Source organism: Bombus impatiens, unplaced genomic scaffold (assembly GCF_000188095.3).
Source record: "Bombus impatiens unplaced genomic scaffold, BIMP_2.2 scf_0665, whole genome shotgun sequence".
Lineage (NCBI taxonomy): Eukaryota > Metazoa > Arthropoda > Insecta > Hymenoptera > Apidae > Bombus > Bombus impatiens.
In genome coordinates, this window is record NT_177084.1 from 772,046 (window position 1) to 790,930 (window position 18,885).

An 18,885-nucleotide genomic window follows, 5' to 3' on the forward strand; every position below is an offset into this window, starting at 1 on the left:
CGTGTGCGTACACGCGGGTTTTCACGTGACGTGCGCTCACGCACACGGTCGATATCAATTTGACATCAGGCTGGACGATCGGACAACTACCTTTCACGTCCGCCGTCCTCGGAAACGCCGACTACTATAATAACAAACGGCGCGTTTCGTGCGTATACCGGATCATGGTGCGTTGTCTGTCCAGCCGTACACCGAAGGATACATAACAATTTATTATAATTCGGCCTTATCGATTATTCAAGCACCCGTGGAGGGAAAAAACCGTGGCTTGAATACGTTAGCCGAGTTCACGTGAGGGCGTGTGCATTATACCATGGTTTTTTATACACAGGGGAGTTTTAATGGAGTAGGTAAATGTGCGAATGTGCGATGGGGGGGTCAATCACTTGAACGAAAAAGGTAAAGGGTAATGGAACATATCTTTTTCAGGTTTTGAGTTATTGCTGATATAATAACTGGGAAGAAAGTTGTACGTGTACATTTAAAAGGTATTGTTAACTTCGTTGTAATCCTTGAATCTGTATATTTCATACATTTTGCTCTCGTTTTAGAAAACGAAGATTTTTAACGTTTTAGAAAAATATATGTATAACTGAAGTGAGAAATCGTGGAACCAATAACAGTCTTTTACACGGTCCTTAAACTCCAAATTTTTAATTTAAGCTTGTTCCTATGTACATTTTATATATATATATTGCAATTAAATAGATTAATAACTAGGTAAAGTAAACTGTTTATCGATTTATGGAAAATTTAAAGGTGTAAAAACATACAGAATATATAAAATATGAAAAATCTCAGTGGAATGCAAGATGAAAGCGGGTTCGGACCGTCCATGAAGGTATCAAGATAATTACAAATCTCAAGTTTCTCTTCCTCTCGAAAATGGTGCCCAAAGGTTGAACGTTTGATGCATAAACATGAAAGAAGATCGAAATGTGTGTCAGGTTGGAGAGAAAACCGCTTGGCCACGTTCTTTTTTTTCGCCGATTAAAAAGATCACGAGATGCATCGGAGGAGAGGTATTCCATGAGCGTTTCCACATGCTTTAATTTCCATCGTGAATTATAGTTCCCCTGGCGAGGAGCTGGTAGGATCGGTAGGCCAAGGAAACTGCGAAAAATAGTGTGCACACCGAAGCATGATTCCGGCCCGCATCCTTCTTCTCTTCCGCTTCTTTTCGCTCGTCAGTGCGCAGGCGCGCAATTAACGCGGGATCGTGCGGCCAAATTAAAAAGCGAGGTAATCGTAAGACAAGAAAAACACAAAATGGACCGAGACGAAGGGGCAGAAAATGGAGCTAAACTGGGATATCGAGAAAAACGTAAAAGAGAAGATGGAACAGCGCAGGAAGCAATGGCGCGGATATCAGGGAAAGAAAATGCAGGAAACGAAGATGTTAATCTCTGCTTTATAACTTTTTACTACCTATCACAGTCAACGCGGACTATTTATTACTATAACATCGTGGTCAGAAAGAAGGCGTGTTCTTCCTGGCCGAACGCAGAATTTTACTCGGAAGAAAACGAGTTTGAAATGTTTCTAACAACAACACCGTGGAAAAGACAGAAGATTTGAAAGATAGAGACGAGAAAAGCAACCCTTGATTTACGATGAAAATTATCGATGAGCAACCAAGCCAATAGATACGTTCTTTTTCACGAGTTCGTGATCTGGCAGTGTAAAGCTACAACCACACAGTCTGCTGACAGCGTGCAAGTTGATCGATCATCGAAATAAGAAACCCATAAAATCCTACGATTATTGCCACGGATAAAATCAGCTTCTCGGAATGACATCGGCCGAGATTCGTTCCACTTTCAGCGAGAAAATTTAAGGCGTGCTCTCGAATGGACAATTCACCGACAGGTTAATGTTCTCTGTGTTCCTGTTCCCGCGAATACTGCGTGCTTCAAAGCTACAGACAGTGATAGGAAATGACGAAGGAAATATTTTCTGTCTAATAAACGCTCTGTTCTCGATAATGTATCAGCTGTAAAAGAAAAAAGGATTATTTTAACTTGCAATTTTTTATACTTTGCATATGATTAGCGTATACATTGGACAAGGGAATAAATTCCAGAGACCCGGGGTATCCTACAGAAAACAGGTATGCAACATAATGGTAAAAAATGTGAATCTCCATCGCCTGCGTACTAGCAATCCACCATACACACAGACTATTTCCCATAAATTTAAACCGAAGATTCGAGTAAGAAATCTACTCAGATTTATTACATATTGCATATCAGCAATGCAATATACAATTTCTTATTCCAAACTTTACAAAACCGTCATTTGGGAATTCTAATGTACAACAAATTACCTACCGCTAGAATTTCGAAATTTACACTTTCAATGTTTTATTGCTGAATTCATTACATATCGCATAGCAAACTACGTAATATCTTATTCCAAGTCTTGCAAAATCCTCACGCAAGGAATTTTCAACGCGCAACATAATCCCAAAATTTATCCAGCTGGAGATTCAAGGCTCTATTATGAGAAAAGGAGACAAAATCAAAAGTATGTTTATTAAATAAAGAATATTTCTTCCATTCGTCTCTCTCGTTCTTTACTTTATCTATCGATCTGCGATTTTGAAACATCCTATAGTCGGATCAAAGAAACTCGAATCGCACTGTGTGGTCGTTTCTCAGTTGAACGTTAACGCGATGTTTTGCAACGAGCGCAAAGATCAGAATACAACGTTGTCCTAGGCTACCCTGTGTGGTCTACGCTTTATCCACCGACAATCGGTACGGCCGTAACGCTCGTAACGATAAATACTCTCTAGGAATTGAACGGTGCAGCCGGTGCTCGATATTTTGAGGCCTGGCGGAACAGGAAACGTTCGAACCAATGTGTACTATTGGCTAAAGACGTTCCAGAACACGTGATCGGATAATGTAACGTTTAATTCGTCGTTTCGTGTCCTTTATTTGCGTGGAAATAATTAGGCTTGAAGTATCTGTGGCTTCGATCGAACATGACGCGACGTCGAGGAGTAAGCCGTTCGAAAGAACACGAGAGAACATCCAGTGACGTCTCGTGTACGATAAGGATTATCAATTTATGCAGTCGGTTGAGCGTGTAGAATTGGTCGAACGACTGTCTAAGAGCCGAGACAAATTTAAGTACCGGGATGTCGGACATTAGGCAATTGGTATTAGCCCTACTGTTCTCCAGTTTATATGGCCCAAAATGCAAATTACAATTTAGCAGATATTTATGGAATCTACATGATGTTTCGTTCTGGTATTCGATATATACACATTTGATTACTTTATATGTGTTTAAAAACTTCACCACATTTCTAATCTACCTTTGGTGTACCAAAATCCCATCACAGGTGGAACTAGATATTCCATTTAAAAAATTAATATATTTTTTTCGACTATTTTCTTTTATTATAGTCTGCGTTATTATATTAATGAGCTTACTGTTAAAAGGACAGTTGGTCGCAAAAGGGTAGAAAACCAAGCAACGAGTTAAGTTGTGAATGAAGAGTCAAGCAATCGACCATAACATATAAACTTTATTTGAAAATTTCATCGAGACCCTGTACTTCGTGGAACGAGAAGAAGAACGAAAGCGGTTGCTCGGAGAAATGAAATGGAAGCGAGACTAGCAGCAATAACATTCCTTCAGCGATACAGACATTATCACGGTGATTGCTGCGAGGAAAAACGCAACAACCCCCGGATAGACGTATTCCGGTAATGACGCCGAGCAAAACCGTCAACAGCAAAACAGAGATATTGGTTTACGAGGAGTTGTGGAAGCCGATCAGCCGATATTTTCCTCTAATTTTACCTGGTAGAAAGAGACGCAGCTGAGCATTGAAATAAATCAACGACAGCAAACGAGCGAAAGAAAAAGCTCCTTGTCCATCCCTGGAACAGTACCCAGCTGTAAGTTTTGTCTCGTTGCAATCAAGATGCATTAGGTTTTGCGCCAAGATCTCGCGAGTACTTCCGATTTTTCTACAATTTCTTTTGTTCTTTTTTTTTTCTTTTTCTTCGCTCGCTATTCGAGTCAGAATCGAGTCGAAGGAGAACGAAGGGCAAGAAACATGGGACGGGATTTCTCAAGCGTCAGAGAGGATTACGATGGTAAATCAAGAGGATTCTGTAAGCATTCAACGACGATTGGTCAGTCGGTTTTTTATTACCAGTCGAAGGAACTGTAGCAGCAATTTTGGAAAAGGAACAATTCGTTCGCGAAGCTACTTTACTGCATATTTAATATTTAACAGAGATTTTCTATCGATTATTTTCGGAAAAATTTGAAATAAATTTCTAATCTAATAATTAACATTAGATTAGAATTATTATAAAAAAGAGGAACTTTATACCTAAACTGTTATCTCTAAATTCATTTTCAGTGGAGAAATGAATTCGTACAAAGGACTATTTTTTCGAAAATTCGACGACAAAATAGATCTTATCGATATACAAATCTTATTATAAGTTTCACTTCGCGTTTCTAAGGCGATAATTAATATCAGATTAGAATCTGTACGTACATTTTCAGTAGACAAGTGATTTTCTTTAAAGAAGTATTTTCTCAAAAATTTAATAAAAAACAAATTTTTCCGATACACAGCACGTATTGCAAATTTCACTTCACGTTTCTAATCTACCTTCGTCCAAGAAATCGGTTTCACCGTGAATTCGACCACACCCTCTTTAATTACCTACGATCACTCGACAAAAAGCCACGCATTCTGCAGTGCATTTCACAGAACGCGAACACGATCTCTATTTCGTACTTTTAAAACAAGTTCACGAATCCAATTCTTCGCATACTTTTGCATATATGATATACATACAACGTGTACGATACCAAATTCAATGTGGAATTTAATCTACAAATCAGCAAGTAATATGAAAAAGAAGTAATAATTCACATAAAATATTGCGTTCTACGCAAATACTATTTATCATATAATGAAGATTCAATCAGTAGCAAACGTGTACCAATGCTTTGAATCATTTTCGATCCAATTGTATTTTTCTACGTATATTTTCTTTCTACATATAAGTCTTAAGTTCGAGGAACACTTGGAAGAATCGTTACTGCTGCTAATATTTCTGAAGTAGTACCGAAGTGTCGAAAAATACTAAAAAGTATCGACTGAAATTTCTCTTAAAACATAACAGATCTTCTTATTAAGATAAAAAGGGAATTAGGACACGAAAGAATCTATATAAACAGATCAAAATTTCATCTGTATAACCACGTCAGCGATAGAATAGAATCGTTTTCTCCGCTCATTTTCATCGAATGGAACAATAAAGAGCCGAATAAAGAACGTTCGCCGGTGTGAAAGCTCGTCCATGCGAGGGAAAACTATTTGTTCTAAGAAATGTATGGTCGATCACGCGTTTACGTGCTAACGCGTGAACACACGCCCAGGCCCTTCAGATGGAATATTAAATCTTGGATTTGCATGCGCCACGCAGGTATCACGCTACACTTTCCATCGAAGGCCCACCACGGACGACTCTCTCAGGCTGGCGTTATTAAAGAATTCGTTCACGAGCAGGTACTTGGCAGCCGTCGTAACGGCGCGGCGTATCGAATTGAATGCAATCACGGCTGATAAGCAGCCACAATGTCCGCGCGAATGGGGACCAGTTGATCTGCATTGTTCACTATAGCGAGCATTAGCAATGAATCATTTGTCATGTCCTTTCTATTCTTAAACGTCTTCAAATAGATACGCGATTAACCCTTCAATGCTTGATTCGTGTGGAACTTTAGTCTGCTGTTCAAAGTTTAACATACGATCATGTTCGTGATTTTTACGTACATATACTTTATTTTTCAGATTGTCGATGATTTTATTTCTGATATCACTGTAATACACAAAATTAATCTAACTGTTTTATTTAACAAGTCAACCGCCACGGTGGTCAAAGCTTTACTAAATTTTTTAGAATGCTTATAAGATAAATTTCATGCGCTAAACAATTTTCAATAATGTGAACGTATATTTCAGTCTACTGTGGTTACTACGAACGGACAGTGAAACGTGTCGATAACATATCGCTATAAATTCATCAAGAGAATTCACTTAAAATCTCCTCATAACCATCGTTCTTCCCAGTGAGCACAATGGATCGACGAAATTGAAGAAATTAGAAAAAACTGGGAAACGAACATACGCTTGATATCTCGGCACAATTATCAAAGATAATTACGACAGCGAAACGTACCGGAGGCAAGACTTAATACTCTTCAAAAGGTAGAATACACTGACCGTACGTACAACAAATAGAAAGGCTTTCGCGTGAAAAATGAGAAAAGATACAAAGAGTACAAATGCATCCGTAAGAAATGAAACCTTTCATATCATCTTTCTCGTTACTTCAGAAGATTGAATTCATTCTTTTCTTTTTTTTTTTTTTCTTTTTAATGACATCGAAAAATGAGGACAAGAGCAAGCAGGAAGAAATCGCATCAACCTTCGGACACGACTGTGACTTCCTTATTTTCAATAGAACGTTAACGACAGGTGTCATTAAACGAAGCTCGATTTATCCCTCGTTTGCTTCCTCTCTTTCTCGCTCTCTCTTCCTCTTCCTCCGCCATTGCCGCTTTGTTCGGCCACAATGGGCCTTTAAACCGATGAGACATACCCGTTTGATATTCGCGACGCGACGCGACACGCAAGCTTTCGCTATCTTGTGATGGTTTCGCTGAATCGAAAACAATGTGTATATTCATCATGAAAAATAACAAACGATCGGTTGATGGTGGTTATGCACAATTTTTGTTTTCTTTATCGGAATACTATAGGGGCAACAGATTAATCAAGGCGAGTCTTATTGATTTTGTGAATTGGAGTAAAAATACTTCCATCTTAGCAAATAATTTTTACAGTCTAAACGTGTGAGTCTCTGAAACAGAATTTTATACGTGTTCTGATATATTGGCTTCTATGTTACTATTTTTATGTCTAAAGGGAAGATCGAGCATAACGTGAAGTAGCATGTTGGAAAACCTTGGGCGAAAGATTCGTATACATATAAATCTGGGTAACGTAATATGTTCCCAAGGCACGCGATACATATTAAAGGATTACGAATGAGACAAAAATTGTCCAATTACCAGAGATCAAAGAATCACTTCACCCTGCCTAAAAAAAATCACTAACTCTCCACTTATCTTCATTCATAAACTCGAGCAAACTGAAGAAAGAGCTACAACTCATTAAGACGGGGAATTAACTTCAATTCCCTCTCTTCCATTATAAGGTCATTATCCGCAGATCCAATTAACCTCTATTCAGCTTTCAGCTAAATAATTTCAGTACACGAGATACTAAGGATTCTAACCTACAAATTTCGCGCAAAGAAATTCGGTATACATAATTCGTGACAACGTTGGCAGGCTTTTAAAACCGGTCGAATGAGAGAACGGAACACGAGAATGGCGCAGAGGATCGGTGAAACGAGTCGCCAGAGAAAAGCGACGTTCCCACTGCAACAGGACACCGACGAACACACCGTGTACCCCGTGTGTCGCATTTTACGCGGATGCGTGTGCGACGCGCGTCGCGTCGCGAGTACAACACGGCTCCGGCTGCTATGTATCGAATAAAACGCGACACACCCTGGGAACGGAATAAGAATAAACGCCTATAATGAAAAATCATGGAAATGAATGGAAATCGTTTTCATTCATCTGCCGCGTGCGCGCGTTCATGCGATCGGTAAGACACGCACGTAATGGTGTATACGTGCAGATCGCCACAATTCGTGGGGAAAGTGCATTAACGTTTCGGAGAAGTCTCGCTGTCATGGGAATTCGGCTGATGAGAGTAATTGGAAAATTAAACATGTGGATGGCCTGCTATACGAGCGCTAGGTTTACTTTGCAAATTGCAAGGCAAGTTTTGTAACTAGATATCGAAAGTTTGAGCAGAGAATTATTTGGAATTAGAACAATTTTACGGTTCCGTAATTACGGTTTCGAATGTTTTGAAGACTTTAATGGTTAGACTTTGAGAGTTTGAGGATTGAAAAATCGGAAGCTTTAATTTGGGAATCGAGATTCTGAGATAGGACAATTTTGTAATTCCAAGATTTGAATCCTGAAGTTCTGAAAATTCGAAGATCTGAAATTTTGAGACCTTGGAATTTCAGATTCTGATAATACGACAGTTTGGTCTTTGAGAATCGGAAAATTCGAAATTTCGAACGTTTAGAGACTCGAAAATTCGACATTTCTAAGTGGCAAACATCAACGTCGATTCCTTGAAATCTGATATTCGGAAGCTGCTATCAATTACGCTGCAAGCTCTGCGCCTCATCCAATTCTCATCTAAGATATCCCACGAGCGCATCTTCAAAACAAACGAGCAGAAGCCCCGGTTTCTTAGCTAGTGTTATGAAGCCGCGGGGTTTTGCCATAAATTATACTCCCCTCGGCACACACGACAATTTCTACGTCCATTAAAACGATGTCTCCGCTCGACAATTCCTTCTACGACTCCGTCGATTGCCGCAGAACGCGACATAGATCCTATCGGCGTGTACCGCTCTCGGAATATCTCTTCATTATCAACGTCCTGTGCTCTCCACGATCTTGACGAATAAAGTACGAGAACGTTGGGGTTGAGTTCGAAGATCAACGCGGAATTCCTTGTGTGCCTTGAAGCAACGACTACGAGATAAGACGATCTTTCGCCGTCTAGACAAGAAAGAACGAGAATGGTCGCGCGAAACGCCCACGCGAGTCACCACAAGAATGGTGACTTATTATCTCGAATGACCGTCGGCCGGTTCGAGTGGCCCTTCCCTAGAAAATTGACAGCAATTAGACGAAAGGGAAACAGAGAGATTGAAGGAGAGAGAGAGAGAGAGAGAGAGAGAGAGCGAGCGAAGGAAAGCGGGGGAAAAATTGGCGAATCGAAAAACGAGCAAGGCACAGAAGGGTCGACGTCCGATAGCGCGGTGAAATAGTCGGGTCTGACTCGTTAACGGACTTAACGACCAGCCTCGATGTCTTTCGCGCCAGAGTAAATAAGTCGCCTGCGTTCAATCCATCGAGACACGGATGAATGTCGGTAACGAGAAGATATACACCGGTGTGCAATGACGCTTGATTTACGCGTCGATGTCTGCGAGACCGTATCTCTATCTGTCAAGCGCGAGATTACTGTGGGAGTATTAAATGTAGCTTGAGATTAGCGGATTCAGATTGGTAGATAAAGATTAGTCAGACTAGGAAGTTCGTATTAAGCTAGAGAAAAAGTGGAACATTCATATAAAACTAATTATTGATTTAGTATTTAAAAGAAATATTAATTATGGCTGTAGGAAGTTTTGAAAGAAAACGATATGATAGAACGATATAATGGTGTCTTTGGACTACGACATTTTTGCAACAGATTCGTGTCATGAAATTTTTCGATCTACGATTGATCAAAATACGAATAATTTTTGGATTTTAAGAATTTTTAAAGTATTCACTTATAAATCCCTTTCAGAGCGAATGCTGGAGTTTCTTAGACTTTACTTACAATTCTGATCTATTCTAGTTTCATCAAAAAGCTGTAATGTCTCACTGAAAGCTTTACATCAAAATAATTGTATGTTTTTATATCTATGGAAGAAATTTTGAAGAGCGATAGTATGAGCAAAGTATCCTTTATCAAAATTAGTGCAATAATCCACGAAACTATTGGAACAGAATCGCGTATGAAACCATAAGTAACAATCTTTGGTATAAAGTCACCTATCGATTTCTTTTGAAACAAAATTTTACTTTCAATTCTTGGTTGCTCCGATATTTAGAAACTATAAATTCCCCCTAAATTTTACTTTCAGTCCTGACTTGCATCGATTTGTAAGAATCATGGAACTCTGCTAAAAACTGGTCAAACAAAATTACGATAAAAGAATTTTTGAAACATTCTCTGTTTCGAGAGCAGTCGCGATCATACGAGCTGTTTACGCGATAGACACTCCTCTCTGTAGGATCAGACACGCATAAAACCAGCAGATATGTGCACAAGTTGCACACAGCGCGAGACTTATTCACGAATGTTCGATATGATATTCAGTGAAATCCGGTCACATGAATGTACGGCATGGGGTCTTGTTTAAAAACGAGTTCTACCCACACGACAAAGTGAACCGTGTTACAGTCACCTCGCCTCTAGTACCTCTTTATACAATGTACGAATAATTGTATTACAATACAATCATGGAACACGAAAAAGAAAGAGAGAAAAAACTGAACAACTTTCAAATACATATAGCGATATATGATTTAAATAGCTCATACATAGAATCCGCGTATCATCTAGCGATTATCAAGACATTTGTCAACTATTGTATAGAATAATAATGAATTTTCTGAAGTATATTATCTCTCATATAAAACAAGCTACATGCTGCCTTCTAAATGATTAATACTGCACATAGTGTTCTCTATCTTGAAATATGATTATTTCATATCATACCATTTCAATTATAATCACCTACATTATAGTATATTTAAATATAAGTTAAAGAGTATTCTAGTATTAATATTCTCAATGGTATTGATTATTTGATACACAGAGTGATACAAGCTTTTATACATAAAATTTTTTATACTGTATTCTATAAACAAAAATAAAATTAGAATGTCATGCAACAAAAAATCCATAAATAAATAAAATACTTATAAAATAAAACTCAGAGGTACGAAACGTGACGTTTACACTATATCTACATTTCTATTTCAAAGTATTCCCACCATTACTGATACAAGTCTGATATGAATGCAATATAAATGTACCCAGTATATTATTGTATTTGCTTTCCCATCGATCGCAATGATTCACACATTCATGGAAACGTAAGAACTCTACACTGCATGCGCTGTAGTCCTCCATTACTTCCTCTATTTATTTTTCTTCCTCCTCTACACCATCTTCAAGATAGTTTAAAAAAGAAATCGTCCTCTACGACTCTTGGAGCGAGAAATTTGAAATTCTGAACTTGAAACTCGCGTGACTCTGCGAGCTTATATAAGGGAGGCGGGAGGGAGGTGAACGTTTGCCCTGTAACTCGTTGCTCTCATTACACTGGCATTAACCTTTGTACTGTTTCGTGCCTAGAAACGGTGCGTCTAACGTTCTTGTTCCTCGCGAACGTCTCGCAGAAATAGAAACTAGATTGCAGGCTTCGAAATTCCTGTTCTCCTTGAGTCGCTGCCCGATTAACATCGAAATTTGTCCCGCCAGGAAATCTCGTTTGTCACGATCTTTCATGGTAATCGAAAAAAGCTTCCATGAGAACGATCTTGATTGAGAAATTACGAGTAATAAAATTGTTGAATAATTAGAAGATTTGGGAATATTTATTTTTATATGCAGTAATGAATGCGGATTAACGTATTTAAAACGTATTAAATAGAAGAAGCTATTTCTTTCGTAACAACCCTTACAGGGTGGCGGCCATATTGGATCCATTTTTTTAAATGAACATTTAATAAAATGTGACTCTTTTGTTTCCTAAAATTATCTGTATAAATGATAGCACTATCTAAAACCCTAACTACATTTCCACATTGCTCATACGCGTCATTTTAATGAAAATAATTCGCAACGCGTATAAATGGATTAAACTTCGATTGCAATGCAATTAAACCGCCATAACAGCGTGTTAGCATGACACGAAAAGGTAAACGGTAGCCGTTTGTTCTATTCGAAACGTACGAAACATATGTCGATCGAAATCACGGAAGCAGGTATCCGTACCCCGGAACACAAAACATCGGGCAGATGTGCCGAATAATAGTTTTGTCGAACCGTTGGTCCACCACAAAGATGCACGACTGTGAAAATGAACGTAGATGAAATTCAACAAAGATGCATTCGATCGGTAAAACAGAGTGAGAGAAAGAGAAAGAGAGAGCGCGCATGCAAGAAAAGCAACAGGCGGGGACACGCAACGCGCCAGCCGTTCAATTCGCGCTCCAACTCTAACACATCAATTCATTATAATCTAAACGACTTTATCGCATTTTGCGGAACTGCAATTTCGATCGTTATACAGAAGGTCGTCGAACTTGTCGCTCGATCGAGCAGCAACCAAGGAGAAAGGCATTCTCGAGGTTATACGCTGTCAAAACGTATAAAGTAAAGGAGAGTACTACACATTAGAGTTCGATCGATGAAAAAACACAAGAAGGAAATTCACAAAATGGAAAAGTAGATAGTTTGTGGCACGAACCTGGTTTTGAAACGCTGCGTGTCGTCTTGGCCAGCCCACATTTTGTTTTTCTATATCACGGATGAAACAAGCTTGGTTTACAGATTCCAAGTGGTATATCACACGACCACGCGGTTTCGATGTCACGACGCGACAATTCGTGCCGGTTATGCACGTTCGAACGTGTCTACGACGTGGGTCAATCAGGCTGGGTCACGGCGCACACGGCTTGGGTTCCTCTTCCGTTTCTTTCCTTGTCGCGTGCACGCACTACCAAGCACGAGGGAGAAAGATCGACAGACAGAAAAGCGGAGGGAAACTAACGCAGGCTACACGAGGAGGCGCCACCTCCAAAAAGTCGAGAAGCAGGAAAGGAAGCGTGCCGTGTTCTGCACAATCGTGAAATCCACTGACGGTAGAGAGATCGACAACACGGCGTCGCAGCCGCGAACTTGCGTAGGGAGAAATGATCCTCGTGCACGTGTGCACGAGGCCTTAAGCCGGTTTATTCGACGCCTTGCAAGACTGCGACGAACAGCCTCGAGGGGCATGTCCTTAAGCACAGTCACGGACGCAACGATCTACAGAGACAACTCCCTTCGACTATCTCCTTCGGTCTAGCCAGCGACAACGGTTATATTTATCCTTTGAATCGGGCTCCTTACGGATTTTCTTCATCGCAAGAATACCTTGCGTCGCTTGACTGTAAATGGAAACACTGAATTCGATGCCACTTATATTTTATTGGACATTCAAGGTGATTGGTTAATATTCATACGTTTTCAAAATGATTGACAATTCGATCGTTTCTAATCTGGGACCATTTTAGATACCAGGATTATTCTTTTACAATTGCATTATAAAAGAATATGGAAGAACAAAAATTGTGATACTCTACTCATAATTAAAATACACCTAAAATTAAGACAATGGAATATAGAATAACGAAATAAAATTAACGAAAAGAAAAAATAAAAATCTCATGTAATCGTGCAATTCTGAGTATCCTTTTTTCCTATCGTGTCCCATACTGTCTGCATATTAGCGAGGGGACATAAAAATGGACGTTGCGAAGATACGAGAAAGACAGAAACAAACAGAAAAGGACAGAACAGAAGGTGGATACAATATCGTATCCGTGCAATTATGAAGCTCCGAGCCTAAATGTACACGCCTCTATGCAGCACGCTAAGAACTACACGACGCGACGCCCGGTGAGTCAGCCTGAAACAGCGTGACTCGTATTTCAAAAGTGTGCGTATTATTCGCATGCGTTCCGAGAAAATATTTGCGACAAAAGAAAGACACTATTCACGAGCGTTTCTCATACAGTAATTGTATTTGGAAAATAATAAATTCTAAAAAAGGAAAACATTCATTCATATGGGGTTGTATATATGAGAAAGAAATATTAAGCTTCTGCTTACGAAAGTGTCGTTTTCCGTTATTATCATTACAGGCATCCGGCAATTTTAATCTGTTTATGTCTTATATCGTAGAAATTATTATGGGTTCATATTAAAGCCAGTCCATGTATCGTAACAGACATAAAATATCCGCTTGTTAGAGATTTTTCTATATAATTTGTCTCTCGCAAGATTCTGAAGAAGTGCACAGTCCCCCTACCAAAATGACATCGCTTTCACCATTCCGTGGCCACATCCTTTAAACAATCTATTTTTTGACAATGCGACATTGGATCGCTTGCCACTATTAAACTAACTCTAGACCAGCGATTTTTGCGAAACCAATGTGCCGTACAAATTTTTAAAACAAGCAATGCCTAAATATAATGCAAGTAATTAATCAGAGGCACAGATTTCTTTTAGCTTAAAGATTGAAAATCACTGCTCCAAGCAATAATCGATATCTCATAATTTCGAATCATCGGCTATTGTCTTTCCAAACATTCACTCAAGCATCATGCAGAGGTAAACTTACTAAACTCTCGACGTAATTATAAATTATGGTAAGCCTAAATGACGACGGGTCATTCTGTCGAAAATGCGTTGCCGCCAACACACTTTCGTTCGAAAAACATTCAACCGTACATTTTATACTCTATATGCACTTTTTTAGCTCTACCGATAAGCAAGCACCCCTTTATTCGACACATGCCTTGCAATATTTAGCCGTTATCCGCGGTAAACCGCTGATTTTTTTCATGAAAATGCCGGACTTGAAACATGATACTTGTTAGGGAAAACTTACTCACCGAGACCTTTCAAAATAAAAGAAGATTATATAAGATATACTGCTTTTTTAATTATAGCAATTCATAAATATACCAAGTGGAATCAAAATAATAATATTCATTGTACGAATATTTATTTAGTAAAAAAGTATCATAATCCTATATCAAAATTTAGCGTTGTCATATTTAATTTCGAAATACACCGACGATTACACATTCAAATTCACATATCAATTTCAATATGCAGTACCAATTATATTTATCGTTATTATTGATCAAATCGATGCATCTGAAAAATTTCCTTGCGATATTTTCAACAAATGAATACTCGTATAAATAATCTTTTATTTAAAAAAATAATTTTATGAAGTATTGGATTTTAGCTTTTTGAAATTCGCATCATGAATGATGCAGCGAGCGCAATCTATTGCCACATCTTAGTACCCACTACTCTATTCTATTTAAGCTATTACCGACTCCGTAATTATCAGATGCAACAGTTAAAACACATACATATGTATATCGCATTGTATCTATAAATAATTGGACATATCCTCGCAACAGTAATCAATTGAAGATTATGATATCATTATTTTAAGAAAGTTACATACATTCATATAATAAAAAGATTAAACACTTTGATATTTTTCAAGTAATATTTTACATAACATTAAAAAGAAATGAGGATCACAACTATATTTTTAATAGTAATGCAATAAAAAAAAAGCAAATGTTCAAATTAAAGTAATATTAAACGCAACGGATGTGGCTTCAGATAACACATACATATTTCATATGTAATTTTATCGCATTAGTTTCACTGATAATAGCAAGTAACTTACTAAACTCTCTTGAAATATGATTAACAATTGAACAACAAAAAGATATGTTTTTAATTTTCGTAAATTTCGATTTCATCAAAACATCACCAGTACGAAAAAAGGTTCATGGATTGTCCGGTTATGACCGGTTCAAACTGACGCACCGTGCATAACAAAAAAGTCAGTAACCAACAAGACGCCACATTCAATTATTTTTATAATTTCATCGAATAAATAAATATCCTTGTTTCTTCTAAATGTAATCTTTAAAAGTACATAGATAATAAAAAAATCTATTAAATAATAAAATTTAAACTGTTAAAAATGATCGAACATTTTGTCAATGTCTTTGGTAGTAATTACTAATGTAAAAGATAAATTTTTACTATGAAAACCGTTGCTTTTCTCTGTTGCAGTTTAAAATAAATAGACGATACATCACTGGCAGAAGGACAATACGACTCTCATCCGATATTTCTGCAGATAATAAACCATAAATATAAGCATGTCACTTACTTGCTGGACTTCTTCTTCTCGTCGCTAAACCCTTGGAAAGTTCCCGTCGATGTCATCCTCGTGATTTTGAAATATCTTTCAAACGAGTAAACGAAAATGTTTCCCGAATATCAACCGTGTCAGACAGTTTTTGCGGTACACGAGAACCCAAACACGACTCTTTCTTCTACCGAACGAAATCAAATAGGATTGTGATACGGGATTGGTAGGTCTTACTACAAATTTTGACGTCAGAATAGCTAGTCAAATGAACGTCTACATTACAAATTCTTTACCATGAGAAAATAATCTATAATTAAATACCTCCTTAACGCATACAAAAATACAATACTTTAAGAAATATTTTTTTATGATGAATACAATTAAGAATTATCCATATAATATAAAATAATACAAATAGTAACTTTAACGATGACTGAACTCGATTTATCACCAAACTTTATAACCATTACTTACGTTTAGAAATATACATAAAAAAGAATATTTCTAAATAGCATATAACAATTAAAACATTTAATTGTTTTGATTGAAAAACGTCTTGTAATCTTGGAATTTTTGAGATTCTAGTCTTGTCAATTTTTTATAGTAAATTGTTACTTGAAATGTTATATATGCATTTTACAGTACATATATTATACATAATGTTGTGTATCGAGGAATATATTTATAGGAATTTTTTGGAGTAAAATAGCTGGCATTTATGTATGATGGTTTGTGTCGTATTTTGAAATATAAACTTGTGGAACTCACTTAGAAACCGGCAGCCATGTTTGATCCTTGTCATAAATACAGATGGAGTATCAAAAAAAGAGTCTTGTAACAGTTGCTTATGTTCTGTACAATTTGATCGATCTTGATTGGTGTAATTATAAATTAAGTGATAATAGATATCTGTATAAATGGTGCGACAAGTTCGAAAATCTAATACAGTGACAGTTAAGAGTTTGTCATTAAATAGATTGTTTTTATGTCTTTTAACTACCGAGGGAAATTTGTAAGAGAGCAAAGATGTTAAATCAAGCTGTTGTCGAAGCATTATATTCTGCAACGTATATCGAGAATTATTTAGACTGTGTGGAAAACTTGCCAAATGATTTACAGAGACATGTATCCCGGCTACGTGAGCTGGATGCCACTTGTCAAAGTAATTAGAAATAACAACTTTTAATAAATTTCTGTAGCGTACACGCGGATACGTTTTCACTACAAAGATTTCATTTTTATAACTTGAAACATTCGTAAACATTTAGATAAAGTATACTATATGAATGTACTTCAGATAATATGATAGAAATAATAGAAAACTGAATGACAAAATATTTACATTTCTGTATAAAGTAAACATTGAATTTGAATATGAATCTATTATTTTGTATTTTACCATATTACGTTATTCAAGATAGTGTAAAGTAATTTAATTTTCATACATATATTTTATGTTATACTTTTATATAATAATTATATTCTGATTTAACCTAGCATATTTGCGAGAGGTAGACCAACAACAAGAAGCATTAAAGAATGATACAGATTTAGCAGTTAAAAGAAGAGCCCTTTTAAGAGTTCAACAAGCATTAATTGCAGCACAAGAAATAGGAGATGAGAAATTGCAAATAGTTCAACAAGTTCAAGATCTCATTGAAAATAAATCTAGGCAGCTAGACTTAGATTACCGTAATCTTGGTATGATTCTCCTTCCATTGATTTTGTTTATTTTCTGAAAGAATATATTTACCAAGCATAATTTTTTATATTCCTTGTATTTTAAATTGTATACAGATTTTGGAAAGGAGCAAGAAAATAACGAATCAGTTCGTGAAACAAATGCTAATATAAATTCTAACTCTTCTACTAATGCAAACAACACAGAAAGACAACCAAAAAGAGCCAGGAGAACAAGAACAGACACAATGGTTGAATCTTCCAATACTATGGACATGATTGTGATGACAGAAACACGTTCTAATTCTTTGTCAAATGCAAGTAATGGTAATCAAAAGAAGACAACTACTACTAATACAGGCAAAAAGAAAAAAAGGAAATCTAGACAAGGTAATCAGCAAAATCAGCATCGTGAAGATACTCCACCACCACTAGAAGATGATCTTGCAATTGACCCAGACGAACCAACGTATTGTCTGTGTGATCAAATATCATATGGAGAAATGATATTATGTGACAATGATTTATGCCCTATAGAATGGTTCCATTTTTCATGTGTTTCATTAAGTACTAAGCCCAAAGGCAAGTGGTTCTGTCCAAAATGTAGAGGGGACAGGCCAAATGTTATGAAACCCAAAGCACAATTTTTAAAAGAATTAGAAAGGTATAATAAAGAAAAAGAAGAGAAATCGTAGCAGGAGAAGGTTAGTGAACAATATAAATACATTGGAAGACTTAATTCAAATTAAAGACAGCTTTTAAGATATACCTTGTAATATTAAGTGCTTTTTAAAATCTTATTAAACAGAGCGACTTGTGGCAACCAATGAAATGGGTCTATCAATAATTTACTTACTTACAGCAGCAGATAAATTATATTTGTACAATATTTGCTATTGTAAATACTGTAACAACAGTAAATAATTAGAGTAAAATAGAAATTTTGAGTGCTGTAAAGTATGTTTTAAAATTGCTTCATACTTGTTCAAAGTAGAAAGCTTAGTGAGCTTCTACACACATTAAGCAATATATGTATAGTATATAAATACCATACAGATCAATGATAAATATCTAAAATATATATTTCACGTTCAAATTACAATAGCAGTATTAAAAGACAGAAAGTAACTTTTGTAATATAAATTAATTGTGTCATAAATAAAATAACTTAAGATCAATATCTTTTTTAATCGATTCATATTATGATACATAAAATTTTATTGTTAACTACCATTAATTCACTATGTATTAAGTTACACTTATAAAATTTTGTTGTATTATTTGCAAAGTGTATATTTATACATATAAGTACCATAAATTCTTATGGTTACTATGATTTATAAAATTTACATGTATAAATGAAGATTACAGAATCTCTAGACAAGAATTATATGTACAATATCGTTTTATATGTCATTCTCTTTACTGACGATAATTTACTTTGTACATATGAATTCTCCCTGATGTACATATG

The 18,885-nt window shown here is 36.6% G+C and overlaps 2 protein-coding genes across 4 annotated transcripts in view; one reads left to right on the plus strand and one right to left on the minus strand.

Annotated features, from left to right (window-relative positions):
• The window catches only part of LOC100746425 (microtubule-associated protein Jupiter), an 87,920-nt gene extending 71,318 nt beyond the window's left edge, over nucleotides 1-16,602 (minus strand). For 2 of the 3 annotated variants that reach the window (XM_003492222.4, XM_012389867.3), the window contains exons 1-2: nucleotides 16,500-16,602; nucleotides 15,750-15,915 (exon numbers count right to left, since the gene is read on the minus strand). In XM_003492222.4, coding sequence (XP_003492270.1) covers nucleotides 15,750-15,805 — 56 coding nt within the window. In that variant the 5' untranslated portion in view covers nucleotides 15,806-15,915; nucleotides 16,500-16,602. Of the gene's footprint in view, nucleotides 1-12,239; nucleotides 12,545-15,749; nucleotides 15,916-16,499 lie in introns of those variants that run through there. The other variant, XM_012389868.3, reaches the window with a different exon arrangement.
• Nucleotides 16,603-16,606: 4 nt separating this feature from the next.
• Nucleotides 16,607-18,607, plus strand: LOC100746310 (inhibitor of growth protein 1). Its single transcript, XM_003492221.4, has 3 exons — nucleotides 16,607-16,893; nucleotides 17,229-17,432; nucleotides 17,529-18,607. Exons 1-3 carry the CDS (start codon nucleotides 16,758-16,760, stop codon nucleotides 18,104-18,106), a joined length of 918 nt encoding a protein of 305 aa, XP_003492269.1. The 5' UTR covers nucleotides 16,607-16,757; the 3' UTR covers nucleotides 18,107-18,607.
• The last annotated feature ends 278 nt before the right edge of the window (nucleotides 18,608-18,885 follow it).